Genomic DNA, 13461 nt, shown 5'->3' with positions numbered 1-13461 from the left:
CCTAAAATATTTACTCTCTGGCCCTTTACAAAAAAACATTTACCAACCCTGATAAGTTCAGTCTGACTTGCCATTACAGCTCATCTTTAGGGGTCTCTACTTTCCTTTCAAGTGTGAGGAACCAGACCTCCTCACACTTGAAAGGAAATCTCTTTTTCTAGTCAGAAGCCATTAACCCAAGTGGGAAAAATAAATTACCTGAGATCTACATGGAAATGGAAGCAAATTAATTTCACTGATCTTACTATTTGAAAGAATTTAAGCCTCACCTGATTTTAAAATTAAGAGGAAAAAGACTTCTTCAATAGAGAAAAGGAAAAAGAATAAACCAGGATACAAATGAAACATACAATTTGGGGGGAATAGGCAGGGGAAGATTAAAAAATCCAAGTTAGAGAAAAGATGATAGACTTAGAGATTGCTGGTGGTAGAAGAATCATTAACCTACCAATCACAGCCCGCTCTCCTATGGGTTGTAGCTTTCTAATGTTCTTCCCTTTCAGCATTGTCCTTTGAAAAATCAAGTTAGAAGGGTGACCACTGTTCACAGATCCTCATTTGCTCTTTATCCTTTTCCTTTTCAGGGGCACCCTGGGAGAGTCACAGTAAAACCAAGGGGCTTACTGTGCTCAGGAATCCAGTAAAGAGAAACTGGGCATGTTTCATTTCTACCCAATATTATTTGAAATTCTAAGGTTGTTGGTTCTCTATTCCATATGGTCATGTTTTTCCTTAATATATTCACAAGATATTACAAGGTGTTTTGCCACACAACCAATTGGCTACAATTGCAAATACTGATGTGAATTTGGAGGACGGAGCCACCCACTACCTTAAATAGTTTTGTATTTTCAATACATTTAAATCCATTTTGTCCTTCACTAAATATATGTACCAGTTATTTCTGGGAACAGTTGGCAAGAACAGAATCACCAGGATAGGAAATTAGGTAAGGTTGGCGGCTTCATCATAAAGAGACTGTCCATCTTGATGCAGAAGTACATTTTATGCCTCCAAATTAAATCTGAGCATGCTGATTTCGCCACACATCAGGAGACTGAGCACTCCACGTGCTTTCAGAAACCATTTTCATTATAATCCTAGTGACCTTCAGAACTCAAATACCTGACGAAAACTGAGACACGGCTGATGATCCGGCCGCTGTGAAATACGGTGCTTTGTAAGCGTTACGTTCTTTCAGCCACTCAAGAGGAAAAAACCTCCACTCTGCTTCCTACCAACTACTGTCTCCAAATCCCTGTGCTGCTACCTGGGCCAACGGGGTGTGTTTCTGAGAAAGCCCCACGCATTGCCGACGGTGGCTGTGTCCCGTCCCTGTGCTGGGAGGTGGCAGGAGCGTGCTTGGCTTCAGGAGCCATCTAGAAGTCGTTTCAGTGAAAGCGCTTTGGCAGACCACCACTAAGCCACCCAGCAGAGAGATGGGAATGTTTTCAAATAGCAGCTGACAAGACAGGATCGCTGAGGGGGATGCAGAGTCCTTCTGGACTGTGACAGTTGGGGAAACAAAGGGCCGTATGCCAATTTCCCTGTGGGCAAAGGCCTCAAGTCACTTAGAAAAGAGAGAGGAAAGCTTAGTCACCTAATCTGGAGAAAATAATTATCACCAGGTCACCAATGAGCATTCATCTACTCAGAAGGTCTTACTGTCATTTTTAATTAGTTTTCCATGCACATGTTCCCTAGCTCAGGGTCAGTCATCTAATTTCCACAGAGGAACCAGCCCCAGGGATGAGGAGAGGTGTCCTGTCCGATAGCGATGGAACCAGAGCTCACCGGGACCTGCGGCACTCTGCCGGGCCCTGTCTCCTCAGCCTCTCAGTGCATGGGTCTGGCTTCTAAATTTCCATACAGGTCATGATACAAACTCAAGATCTCAAAGTTTAGTCTGAGTCTGAGTTTATCATGACCTGCAATGCTCCCAATAAGGAAAACAACGTTTCCTGTCTCTGGGCCTAAGCTTTTTCCAATCTATGAAATGGGGAGAATCAGTCATAACTTCCACTAGACATTGGAATGACCAGACAACATGGAAAACAGTAATCTGAACTCTGAATCTAGAATTCTTAACTCCAGATCCAAGGGATTATTGATGACAAACACAAACTGTATGTCTGGCCATTGTGTGCGTTTTTCTGGATGAAGAATTGTTGTTTCATCACATATTCCAAAGAATATGTGGCCCACTAAAGACGTGGAACCATTATACAATACTGTGTGAGTCGAGAGTCATGGTTCTCAACGTTACATTCACCTGCGAATGCTGTAAGTATCCTGCTTTTTATCCTTCCATGAAAGTCAAGCCTTTATAGCTAACACATTTATGTCTTTCTGTGGTTGAAAGACAAAGGGATGAGAGGGAAAAACCCACTCTTATTTCTCACCAAAAATTTGGCAGCAGCCATGGGGTCTCAGATCCTTTCTGCTTCAGCTAGTGTTCCCTGATACTAAGTATCTCATCATATTCAAACTTAGCCTTGAGTTTGCCACAATCTTTCCTCAAGGATCAAAGCCTTTCTCTTATATTTAATTTCTGCCAGAAGGGCAGGTATGGATTAAAGACCCCCCACTTTTTTTTTTTTTTTACTAAAAGGACAAATGGGACCCAGAATGTCGAATAATCCGCCTGATGTCCCATAGTAAGTCACAAGGAGGAGACAGAGGGAAGAAACCCAGATTTCCTCTTTGTTAAAGCTCCAGCCAGGTGGGCAAGAGGGCCGATGTCTCAGCCTCCCTGGCCTGACCGGTGCGAACACTGGCTGGGAGGCCCACAAGTCATCGGGGTCAAACAGGAGGAATGCTGATGCCAGCAGCAAACCCTCTGTAGAGCTGTGACAGCATGGAAGATGGGTGTTAGACGGACATTCAGGACAGGCTGAGATAAGACCATGTCCCCCTTCCTCAGACATATTGTATTACCCCACCCAAGTAGGCAGAGAAGAAACATGTTAAGTCCAAACTGGCTTCTCCTTCTTGTAGTTACATCTGTACCCATATCCCTTCCTTTGGTCCATCTCCAAAGTGCTCATTAAAGCTGTGCGCCCTGGCCTAGGCCACGCCTCTGGCAGACCTCAGCCCACCTGGAGCCCAGTATTGCTGAGACCCTCCCACCTTCATCGATCATCTGGTTCTAGAAGTAATCTGAGAGCCTGTCCTCAGAGGGCGTCCAAAGCAGCTTCCATCTAAGCAAGGCAATCCTCGCTCACCTCTGATCCCCACACTTCCATGATGGGCGGGAGGGAGGTTCCCCGGCCTCTGGAATCTGACCAGTACCACCTCACGCTGATGGAAGCAGAGGCCCCTGTTCGTTGGGCTGCTGTAAAGCCACTATCTCAGCGGATGGGCCTGGGGCTGCCTGAGAACATCTCCACCTTTCCTAGTCCTGTACACAGCATGCGCAGTCATCACGGGGGAAGGAGGAGAATCTTTTAAAACACTTAATTTAAGGCAGATAATTAAAGCTTAACAACAGCATGATATAAAACAAGCAAGGTGGGCATCTCACTTAGTTTATTGTGCTCTTCCAAGAGAAAGTTCCACTTCCTGGTCTTGACATCTGCAACGAGAAGAAACAAAATAAGCAAACGTGCCAGCCTGCCTCTGCTGCGTCCTCACACTCAGTCCCTGGTTTCCTAAACCTCCAGAGAGCTCACATGGTGTGGTGACCATGATGTCTCAAAGGCAAGAGGTTTTAAGACCTTGCTTTCTACTTGCCCAGGGAAAGGCTAAAACCATTTCAAGAATGTGAATATCTATATATATAAAACCCTAAGTGACCAGTAAACCGAACGTCTGTTTGACCAGTCACTATGACACTCACCACCAGGAGGCAGATGCTCAATGCAGGAGCTGCCCCCTGGTGGTCAGTGTGCTCCCACAGCCAGAGCCCTGCTCAGCTTACCGACAGGCGCCAGATGCTAATGGCTGGTGGGTGCCAATGCAGCAGTGTGAGCCTCTCCCGATCGGGACTGACTGGGTACAAGCCTGTGGCAGGTGCAGTGGGGCCAGGATGAGTAGGAGCAGCAGGCAGGAGCAGCAGGCGATGTTGGACTGCCAGTTTCGGCCCAATCCCCGCAGGCCATGCCGAGGGACCCCACTGATGCACAAATCCGTGCACCAGTCCTCTAGTTAATCCATATGAGCCACACCATTTTGTAAAACCACATGGCCCATGCTAAGTATGAACTCCAGGAGTTCAGAATTCTGAAGCTGATTTCTGCCCTTTATTCGGATGGGACAGTTTTGGAAGAACCTCACAAAAAATAAAGCAAAATTGTTTGGTTTTGGCCAGTGGTTGTCAATCCTGGCTGATTATTAGACTCCCCTGAAGATTTTTAAAACGACCAGTGCCCCACCTCAAACCAATGAATTCAGTATCTCTGGGTGGGAAGTAGGCATCAACACTGACCCTGGGGGCAGGGCCCAGCAATCTGGGCTTACCAGGCCCTCCAGGTGGTTCTGATGATGCTCAAGTTTGAGAACTATGGTCTTAGTCTACAGAAAGACATTTATTTTTATGACAACCATCTGTTTTTCTAGCTCTGCTACAAAATCTAAACAGGTAGGTTTAAATGGCTGAAGCAGAAATTTATCTGCTTCTACCAAGAAAACACTGACCAAGTGACTGGGGGAAATTGGGGGGGCGGGAGGGGGGGGAGGGTGTCTTCTCTTTGGGAGGCCTCTGAGGACAAAACAGGCCAATTGTTCACTATCTGGACAATTTAGGCATCACCTCTCTACAAGAGGAGCAGATCAGGAAGGCTCTACCAAGAAAGCCATTTTTGAGTGTTCAAATTGAGAGAAAAACACCCTACTCTGAGACCACAGACCACTACCCACCCTGAAAAGCAGGCAGGGGCCAATTACTTGCCGTAATTTCTAGAATCCATCTGTTTAAACAGTGCAATCAACTCTTGTGAATAGCCAATGTCTGCCTCAAAGCGGGCCCGGGAGATGAGCATGCACTGCCCTTTGACAAAGGTAAGAGAGGGAGCCGAAGGCAAGCCGGTCTGTGCCATACTGCTGGCCCCTTCCAAAGGCTGCAGGGTGACCGTGTGGAGGCGCTGGGCTGCTTTCACTGCGAAGGAGAAGAGGAGAACAGATGTGACAAGGTGGATGACTTTCACATGGCCCTTGGATGCTCAGACAGGCAAAGGAAGAGGGCAGGGACAAGGTCATAGGGAATTACACATGGCAGGTACTGTTGGATTGAGAAGCTCTGCAAGCATGCTTTAACTGAGGCTTTGGAAAATTCACTATTTATTGAACATTACTCTTCTGCTCCTTAAGTTTTCAAATTAAAACACAAGTCAGAAAATAACAGGGGAAGAGGGATTTCACCAGAATGAGCAAGTTTATTAGATCATTTCTGTTGCTGAAGTCAACACACCAGAATCGCCCAGTTGACCCTATTTCTAGGCCCCTACTCTGCTTAGAGAACAAGGGAGAGAGACAAAGGCCCACCAGGCCACAGAACACAGTTTTGAACCTTATTTCACCTATTACTGATGTACTTTATAGGTTAATAGATTAGACTACATAAAACTAAATTGTCAAAACACACAAACTAAATTAAAAGGCAAAACTACCAAGTAAAGATACTTGTAAGAAAGGCAAGCAGAGTCCAAACTTAAATAAAAACCAAGACCATGCCCTAGCTGGTTTGGCTCAACGGATGGAGTGTCGGCCTGTGGACTGAAGGGTCCCAAGTTCGATTCCAGTCAAGGGCACATGCCTGGATTGCGGGCTCGAGCCCCAGTGGGGGCGTGCAGAAGGCAGCCAATCAATGATTCTCTCTTATCATTGATGTTTCTATCTCTCTCTCCCTCTGCCTTCCTCTCTCAAATCAATATATATATATATATATATATATATATATATATATATATATATACATATATATATATATATATATAAACACACACACACACACACACACACACACACACACACACAAAACAAACCCAAGACCACAAAAGATAGAGATGAAAAGACGGGGGAAATGACTAATAAACATTTGAAAAAAATGTTCAACTGCACAAATAATCAGAGAAATAAAAAGCCCTTTTTTAACTTATAAAAAATAGATACCTGCATTGCCAGTTGGGAATAAATTCTTTGGAAAAATAATGTGGTGATATACAGCAAGAACCATAAAAAGTGATCAAATGATCCAACTTCTAGGAATCTCCCCCAACTAACAATTGAAAATACAAAAATTTATGGATAAAGATGTTTCTTACAGCTTTAACACTGAAAAAAAAACAAAAACAACTGGGAGCAAATTAAAACAGATAAAGAGAAAATGATTTAAGCAATTTATGACATATTTATACAATGAAATATCATATAATCAATAATGATTTTTTGGAAGAAATTTTGGAAAAGACAGAAATACAAAATAATTGAGTTCAATAGTATGAAATCATTTTTTTGGAAGTCAAAGTGGTCTGATAATGGGCATTTTTTTATTTTTTTTATTTTTAAATATATTTTATTGATTTTTTACAGAGAGGAAGGGAGAGAAATAGAGAGTTAGAAACATCATTCAGCATGAAAATAAAAATGCTATGCTGAAACACTAAGTGAATTATGCAAGATAAAAATTACATTACATATGTAAAAATTTGTATATTTTAATGCACAGATAAAAGGCTGGAAGGTACAAAACTAAAATGTTTTTTTTTTAAATATATTTTATTGATTTTTTTACAGAGAGGAAGAGAGAGGGATAGAGAGTTAGAAACATCGATGAGAGAGAAACATCGATCAGCTGCCTCTTGCACACCCCCTACTTGACCGGAATCGAACCTGGGACCCTTGAGTCCGCAGGCCAATGCTCTATCCACTGAGCCAAACCGGTTTCGGCTGATAATGGGCATTTTTATCACTCAGCATTAACTGTTAACATTCAGCATGAAAATAAAAATGCTATGCTGAAACACTAAGTGAATTATGCAAGATAAAAATTACATTACATATGTAAAAATTTGTATATTTTAATGCACAGATAAAAGGCTGGAAGGTACAAAACTAAAATGTTAATAGTGGTTAACTGAGTGGGGCGTTTGTGGGGAAAGTGTTTCTTCTTTGCATGTTGATATACTTTCCATATGATGCGTGTGTGATAGGATTGAAAAGGCAAAATCGCCGAAACTGGTTTGGCTCAGTGGATAGAGCGTCGGCCTGCAGACTGAAAGGTCCCGGGTTCGATTCCGGTCAAGGGCATGTACCTTGGTTGCGGGCAATGGGGGTGTGCAGGAGGCAGCTGATCGATGTTTCTAACTCTCTATCTCTCTCCCTTCCTCTCTGTAAAAAATCAATAAAATATATTTAAAAAAAAAAAGGCAAAATCCAGACGTATACCCGAAGCAAAATGACGGAAAGACTGGTAGACCACCCTTTATATGTTATACCGATGAAAAACTATAATCTACTAAGAAGACACAACAATCATGAACCTATCTGAAAATTTAAAAAGAAGAATAAATGCACAAATCCATGATCATTGTGAGAGTGTTAATATATCTTGGGAGACAGCAGCTTAAGTGTGCAAAACACTGGTAAGGACACAGAGGAGTTAAACAAATAATCAGTAAAATTCTTCTAAAAGCTATGAACAGCCTTTTGTGCCTGTTAAATAGTTTTCAAAAAAATATGTGAAGCATAACTGAAGGCAAGCATATCACACAGAAAACATAAATGAATTTGCAAACACAGAAGTCATTTAGGTCACCATGCAGTGTGGTCAGAGAACAGGAGTAAAAAGATAATAAAACAAACAAAATCAAGGCAGTGGAAAACAATGGTTTAATCTGAGGAACCATGAGAATACAGTGTGTCAAAACCTGCATTCTTAACTTAGGGCACTGGGTCTCCCCTTTCCAACACCTAACAAATGGATTAAGAGTAAAAATGAGCCCCCCCAAAAGTCCACTGGCAGCTACCAAAGAAAAGGATATCACCAAGTGTCACACATTTCAAGATGGGGAGGTCAAGGAGAGAAACAGGAACTTCTGCCGGGAGCTGACCATCACCCTCCAGAAACTGTACTGGTGCCCCAAATCGGAGGAGTGACCTCACCATGTATCCTCATCTTTTCCCTCTTTGAACTGGGAGGGAAGAGAAGGGACAGAAATGGCTGCTGGGAGATGTGAGGACACCCAGGGCAGAGGAACAGACTTCAGGCACCAGGAGAAGGTGACAAAAACCCTGAAGCAGGGACAGTCAACAAAATCTCAGAAGTGGTGCGTGCACCCAGGGGCCCTGACAACAACCTGACCGCGTCTCCCCAGACCTGGCCGTGGCTGGAGCCTGCCTGGGCAATGCCCCTCCCTGCAATCTCTAGTTAGCTAGCTGTATAAAGAGTGCTGTGAGGACTTGGGTGGTTTGAGGAACTGTAAACCTTCCTGAGAGCAGTGGCTGGCATAGCTGCCTGCCATGGCTGGAGCCAGCGATCCAGTGGGAACATGCACCCTGAAGTCAGACTGTCTGGGTTTGGATCCTATTTGCTCAACTTATTGGCTGTGTGACCCTATGTTAGTTACACACCCTCTCTGGGCCTCAGTTTTCCCATCTGTAAAATGGTTGTCATAAGGAATAAAAGAGTTATAGCACATGTAAGGGGCTTAGAACAGCCTGGAACATGCCAGTCTCCATTTGATGCCAGCTTTTGTTAATATTGCCAGTGACTATCACCCAGTGAGCTGCCTCACTAGATTGGCCATAGTGAGAAGGAAGAAGAGCACTGGGGCGGTGGCCTGAAAGCCTTCCGAACCACCAGCCAGACCACACCTGCTACTCCAGAGAAACTTCTCAATACCAGTGTTTCCTGCATGAGGGTGACAGCACACCTACTTACTCAGGGCACTGTAGTCGGACATGCTGAAGTTCCACAGCTTGGTGTCAGGATCTAAAATGAAACACAAATACTCGGTCTGTCCACAATGAGGCTGCTGACTGTTGTTATAATCTGTACTTGGACACTCAATAAAAGCTTGTTTAATGAATGAATGAATGAATGAATGAATGCTAAATTAAAAAAGTTGGCTAAACAAGCCCCCACTGATTTACAAAATCCTTGTACAGGACAGATAGGAAATATAAATAAGAATAATGCTTTTTATTCCATATCAAGAAATTTAAGCCAGGCTCTGACATGTTATGGGCCTCACTTCAGACGGCTGAGGGCAGAGGTGGGACCCTGTGTAGTCTGGTAAAGCTCAGGTATGAGAAGGAACGTGCACTGAGGCAAGGCAGAGCTAGCCACATTCCGGCTCTGCCCTTCAGACAAACCAACCCGAGCCCGTAACTTTACCGTGCTGAGCCAGTCCCATCTCCTTCAAAATAACATCTAGTTATCTCAAAAAATTGTTAGGCTTAAGCGCTACAGGGCATATGAAGCACCTGGCAGAGGAGCTGGCCTCTCAGTAAACACTCATCCATTCTCCATATGGCCGTGTGGCAGCCACTAATTTTGGCAGCTGTTTGAAGGAACGTCTATGACAAAAGAAAACATGGACTAAAATAGAAAATCGTTAACAACTGGTTAGACAGAATGTGCCAATGCACCCTCTTCATATGTATGAGAAACTGCTAGATTAAAAGGGATTCTAGAAATAGAAAAAAAAAAACATCTGAAAAACTAGACTGAATGAAGATGCATTACCAAACTTTCTGCTGGGCAGACGCTTGAACACGGCAATGAGCTCTGCGTTGTACCCAATCTTCACCTGGAAACGGTCTCCATCCCTTACACATATTCCCTCCTGGGAGCTCACTGCTTTGTGAGGTGAGGCCGCCAATTTCTGTGGGAGTCTTCCTTCAGTCCTGGGCATCACATTCCCGGAGCCACAATGGACATCAGAAATGTTCTGCCCCGAGGTGGAGGGTCCGGCTGCCTTGGCCTCTAATTGAGCTTCCCTGGGGAGCTGTCCAGAGGAAGAAGCTGGTGCATCCTGGGAACTCTTTGCGTTGGCCAAAGGCTCATGAGTTGTGTTAGCAAAGGGTGTCGATTTGGTCCAGTGGGAAACCTGAGGATGACCTTGACCCAAGAGCTGCTGGTTGGAAACCTCTGGAGGACTTTGTGCCAAGGGAGGGGAGATCCTGGTGAGAGTCACTTGATTTGGTGGGCTGTGGTGTGGGCAGGCTGTGGGCATCTCTCCTGGACTCTTCCATGTCCCCTTTGCCTGCTCCAGAGTGCTGGGATGAAAACTGTGGGGACTGTGAGATGAACCACTGGTTTTCTGTTGCTTGAAAACGACACCATGGCTCACTGGCTTAGAAGAATCCCTGGGGAGACTGTGAGAAGAACCCTGCTTGGACTGGGAAGGAAGGGCAGCAATGGAGGAGCCCGATCCTGCACTCTGATGCTGTTCTGCTAGTTTCTCGGCTCTACGGGCCAGAGCCTTTTGTCGATTCTCTTCAATCTTTTTCCTTTGCTCCTCTGTAAGGGGCAAGGACATTGTAACAGGAAAATGCTTATGCAGGAACGTCAATCTTTAATCAGAAACGTGGTAAAAGCTGGGAAAGAAAAACATTTGAAATAAACATGAGATGTATGTATTTATCATGTGCCTACCTTGATTTTAACAAACTTTTGTCCCAGGAAATGCACAAGAAGCACAACAGTGGATATATTGAAGTTTCTTTTATAATTAACCCCCCCCACACACCCGCCACACACACACAGAAATACTAGGTAGCACAGGCTAGAACGATACCCTGACAAAAGAGAAAAAAGAAGGATCAAATCCAAAGTTGAAGAGGCATTCCATCTACAATATTTTTCTCCCTCTCATCCCCTAGCCAACTGAGTTTTCAGATCCCAAGGAAGTTATGCAGTGCAAACCAAATCCACCAGTTAATGAGAAGAACATTTCAAACTAGAAAGGATAAAGGATTAGACAGACATAGATCAAAACAACCACATACCATGGTGTGAGACTTGCTAACATAAACTCTTTCCAACCTAGAAGAAGAAAAAAAGCATTAGCCTCACATAGACTGCACACTAAATTCACTCCTCCAATTGGGCCTCCAATGCAATCCTCTTATCATTCTTGGCGAATCAGCCTGCACGGGCCCGACAGATGCAAGCCCCAGAGCAGTGCCTGCCTTCCAAAATGCACCCCCTCAGAGCAATCCAGTGACTCTTTGGGAAAAATTAAGGGGGAATAAAAAGTAATGCGTGCTCATTGTACAGATTCAGATGCTACATAAAGATGCAAAAAGTAAAATTAATCTGTAATGTCACCACCCATCAATAACCACTCTTCAGCGTTTAAAGTACAGAATAGTTCTGATTCTTTTTCTATCCATAGACATAGACACATGTCCCATATTTGGGAAATATACTTATAGGGACAATATATACATTGTTTTGTACCTTATTTTTTAAAATTAATTTACTCAAGTCATTTTTCTATGAGCAGAGCCACTTTTACAATATTCTACAGCCAGGGAGCTGGACACCAATCTCTCTGGATTGGTTCAGACTCAACAGCCCCCACCCCATGTCATAGGATGTAATGCTTATAATGACATAGGGGGCACTCCGGCAGCACTGTTTAGGCCTCCGAGGTTCAAAGGTTTCCTTCCTGCTGGGATTCCCTTTGCTCAGAACCCCAAACATCCCCAGAGACCTTCCAACCTCAATCGCCAAGAGTTAGGAAGGGGCTGGGAAAGGCTTTCTTCCGGGACATAGCTGAAGCCTCGGGTGCCCTGGGTAACTTCCCAACAACACTCCTGCCTAACTTTCCAACTGGGGTCCTCCTGCACCTGCACTCCCCGCGCCCACGGCCCGGGGTGCCAACTGCCTCCAAGGGCCAGGGAAGGCCAGGCCATGGGGTGAAGTTCCACTCATCAGTCCCAAATCATAAGCCATCGAACTATACGGACGCCCCTCCTCTTCTCCCTGATGGGACATCTAAAATTCTAATTTTAGGGGCGCGCTTCACGACGGCCCGTTAGTAAAGAGCCACGCCCTATTTCCACCCCTACTATCTCCGCTTGGATTCACCCTTCCCCTCAGCCCCCTCCCCGCTCCAGGCTGGCACTTGGTCTCGTCCGCCTCCCTGTCTACCTTCTAGTCTGGCAACGCCTGGAGCACGGCCACCTTCCCGGCGGACCGAGACGAGGCGCGTCTCGAGTCCTCCCGAGCCAGACTGCGCTTCCGAGCGGGCGGTTAGGAGCCGGCATCCGAACGCTGCCCGTTCGCGCGCCTGATTGCAGCGCCCCGTTCCTGGGCCTGAAAAGGGAAGGGTGTTTGAGACATTTCCCAGCGGGCAACACGGGCACACTTACGCTTCAAAAGTGGGAGTGGCGAACCCAGAGACCGGAGCAGTGCTGCAGGGTCTTCTGGGATTTGTAGTTTGGGCAGGGGACCTGGGGAGACGCTAGCTCTTGGGCGAGGCGGGGCTGAAGTGGTGCACCCTGGGAATTGTAGTCCTCGGTTTCCCCCAAAGGTTAAGTCAAGCACCAGATCGTGAAAACCTGGGACGTCGAGGTTTACAAATCTGGAGTCTCGCTGTGAGAACGGTCTCCAGAGGGTTGGTTGTCAGAGTGGCCTCCAGAGGGCATCCCAGTCGGAACTGTTTGGAAGCTCTTAATAAAAAGTGTCCCCTGGGGCATTCTTCCTGGCATTGATAACCTTACAACTTAAGCCCCACTCACTATTCCATCTTCGCTGGAAAATTAACATCACCATCATTGTCATCATCGTCATCATTGTCGTCATCATGAGGCATTGTGCTGAACATTTAATGTGAATTATTTAATTCTCATCGTAACCTTATGGAACATATATTATTTGTATTCCGATTTTACAGATGGGAAAACTGAGGCAGCTATTCGATAACTTTTTCAGTGTCTTTTTAGGCTATTTGTGATTCTGACTCTGATAGCCCCACTTTTGAGGGAAAATTAATCAGCTGACACTATCAGCGTCAGTTTACTCTATTTCTCAGCACCAGCACCATTTCCCTTACACAATCAACTCTACTTTACACATTGGTAATAAATACAGTATTCTGTCAGTATACACATGAATGGTGCTATTCTGTTTTCAAATATGGCTCATCTTAAAACAAAGAGGTAGATCTCTACTTCAGAATTTGGAAAATGGCCGAGACATGTTTTTAAGAAAAAGCAAAGCACAGCAATGTATGTAGTTTGAGCCATTAAAAAAATTTTTTTTGTATCTATAAATATATCTAAACTCATAGAAAAAATAAATTAAAAAACTCACCAAACTCTTCAGGACCCGAAGTAGGATGAGATACACTCTTCTATGTTTTAATTTACATTTTTCTGAAGTCTTTGAATTTTCTTGTAATAATCATATACACCTTGTGTGAATTTTGAAACAGTAAATAAGTTTTTTTTTAAAATGACAAAGCCATTGGTCTGTCTTGCTAGACTTGAGTGACATTTACTATTAGAAAT

At 44.4% G+C, this 13461-nt stretch overlaps 1 protein-coding gene across 2 annotated transcripts in view; it reads right to left on the bottom strand.

Annotated features, from left to right (window-relative positions):
• The window catches only part of SMARCAL1 (SNF2 related chromatin remodeling annealing helicase 1), a 48504-nt gene extending 36200 nt beyond the window's left edge, over positions 1–12304 (bottom strand). The window contains exons 1-6 of one of the 2 annotated variants that reach the window (XM_079782800.1): positions 12101–12304; positions 10951–10987; positions 9686–10539; positions 8879–8929; positions 4889–5095; positions 3524–3574 (exon numbers count right to left, since the gene is read on the bottom strand). In XM_079782800.1, coding sequence (XP_079638926.1) covers positions 3524–3574; positions 4889–5095; positions 8879–8929; positions 9686–10481 — 1105 coding nt within the window. In that variant the 5' untranslated portion in view covers positions 10482–10539; positions 10951–10987; positions 12101–12304. Of the gene's footprint in view, positions 1–3523; positions 3575–4888; positions 5096–8878; positions 8930–9685; positions 10540–10950; positions 10988–12100 lie in introns of those variants that run through there. The other variant, XM_079782801.1, reaches the window with a different exon arrangement.
• Between the last annotated feature and the right edge of the window lie 1157 nt (positions 12305–13461).

This window comes from Cnephaeus nilssonii (genome assembly GCF_951640355.1).
Source record: "Cnephaeus nilssonii genome assembly, chromosome: 10".
In the NCBI taxonomy this organism is placed as follows: domain Eukaryota; kingdom Metazoa; phylum Chordata; class Mammalia; order Chiroptera; family Vespertilionidae; genus Cnephaeus; species Cnephaeus nilssonii.
This window is presented reverse-complemented; position numbering and strand designations above follow the sequence as displayed.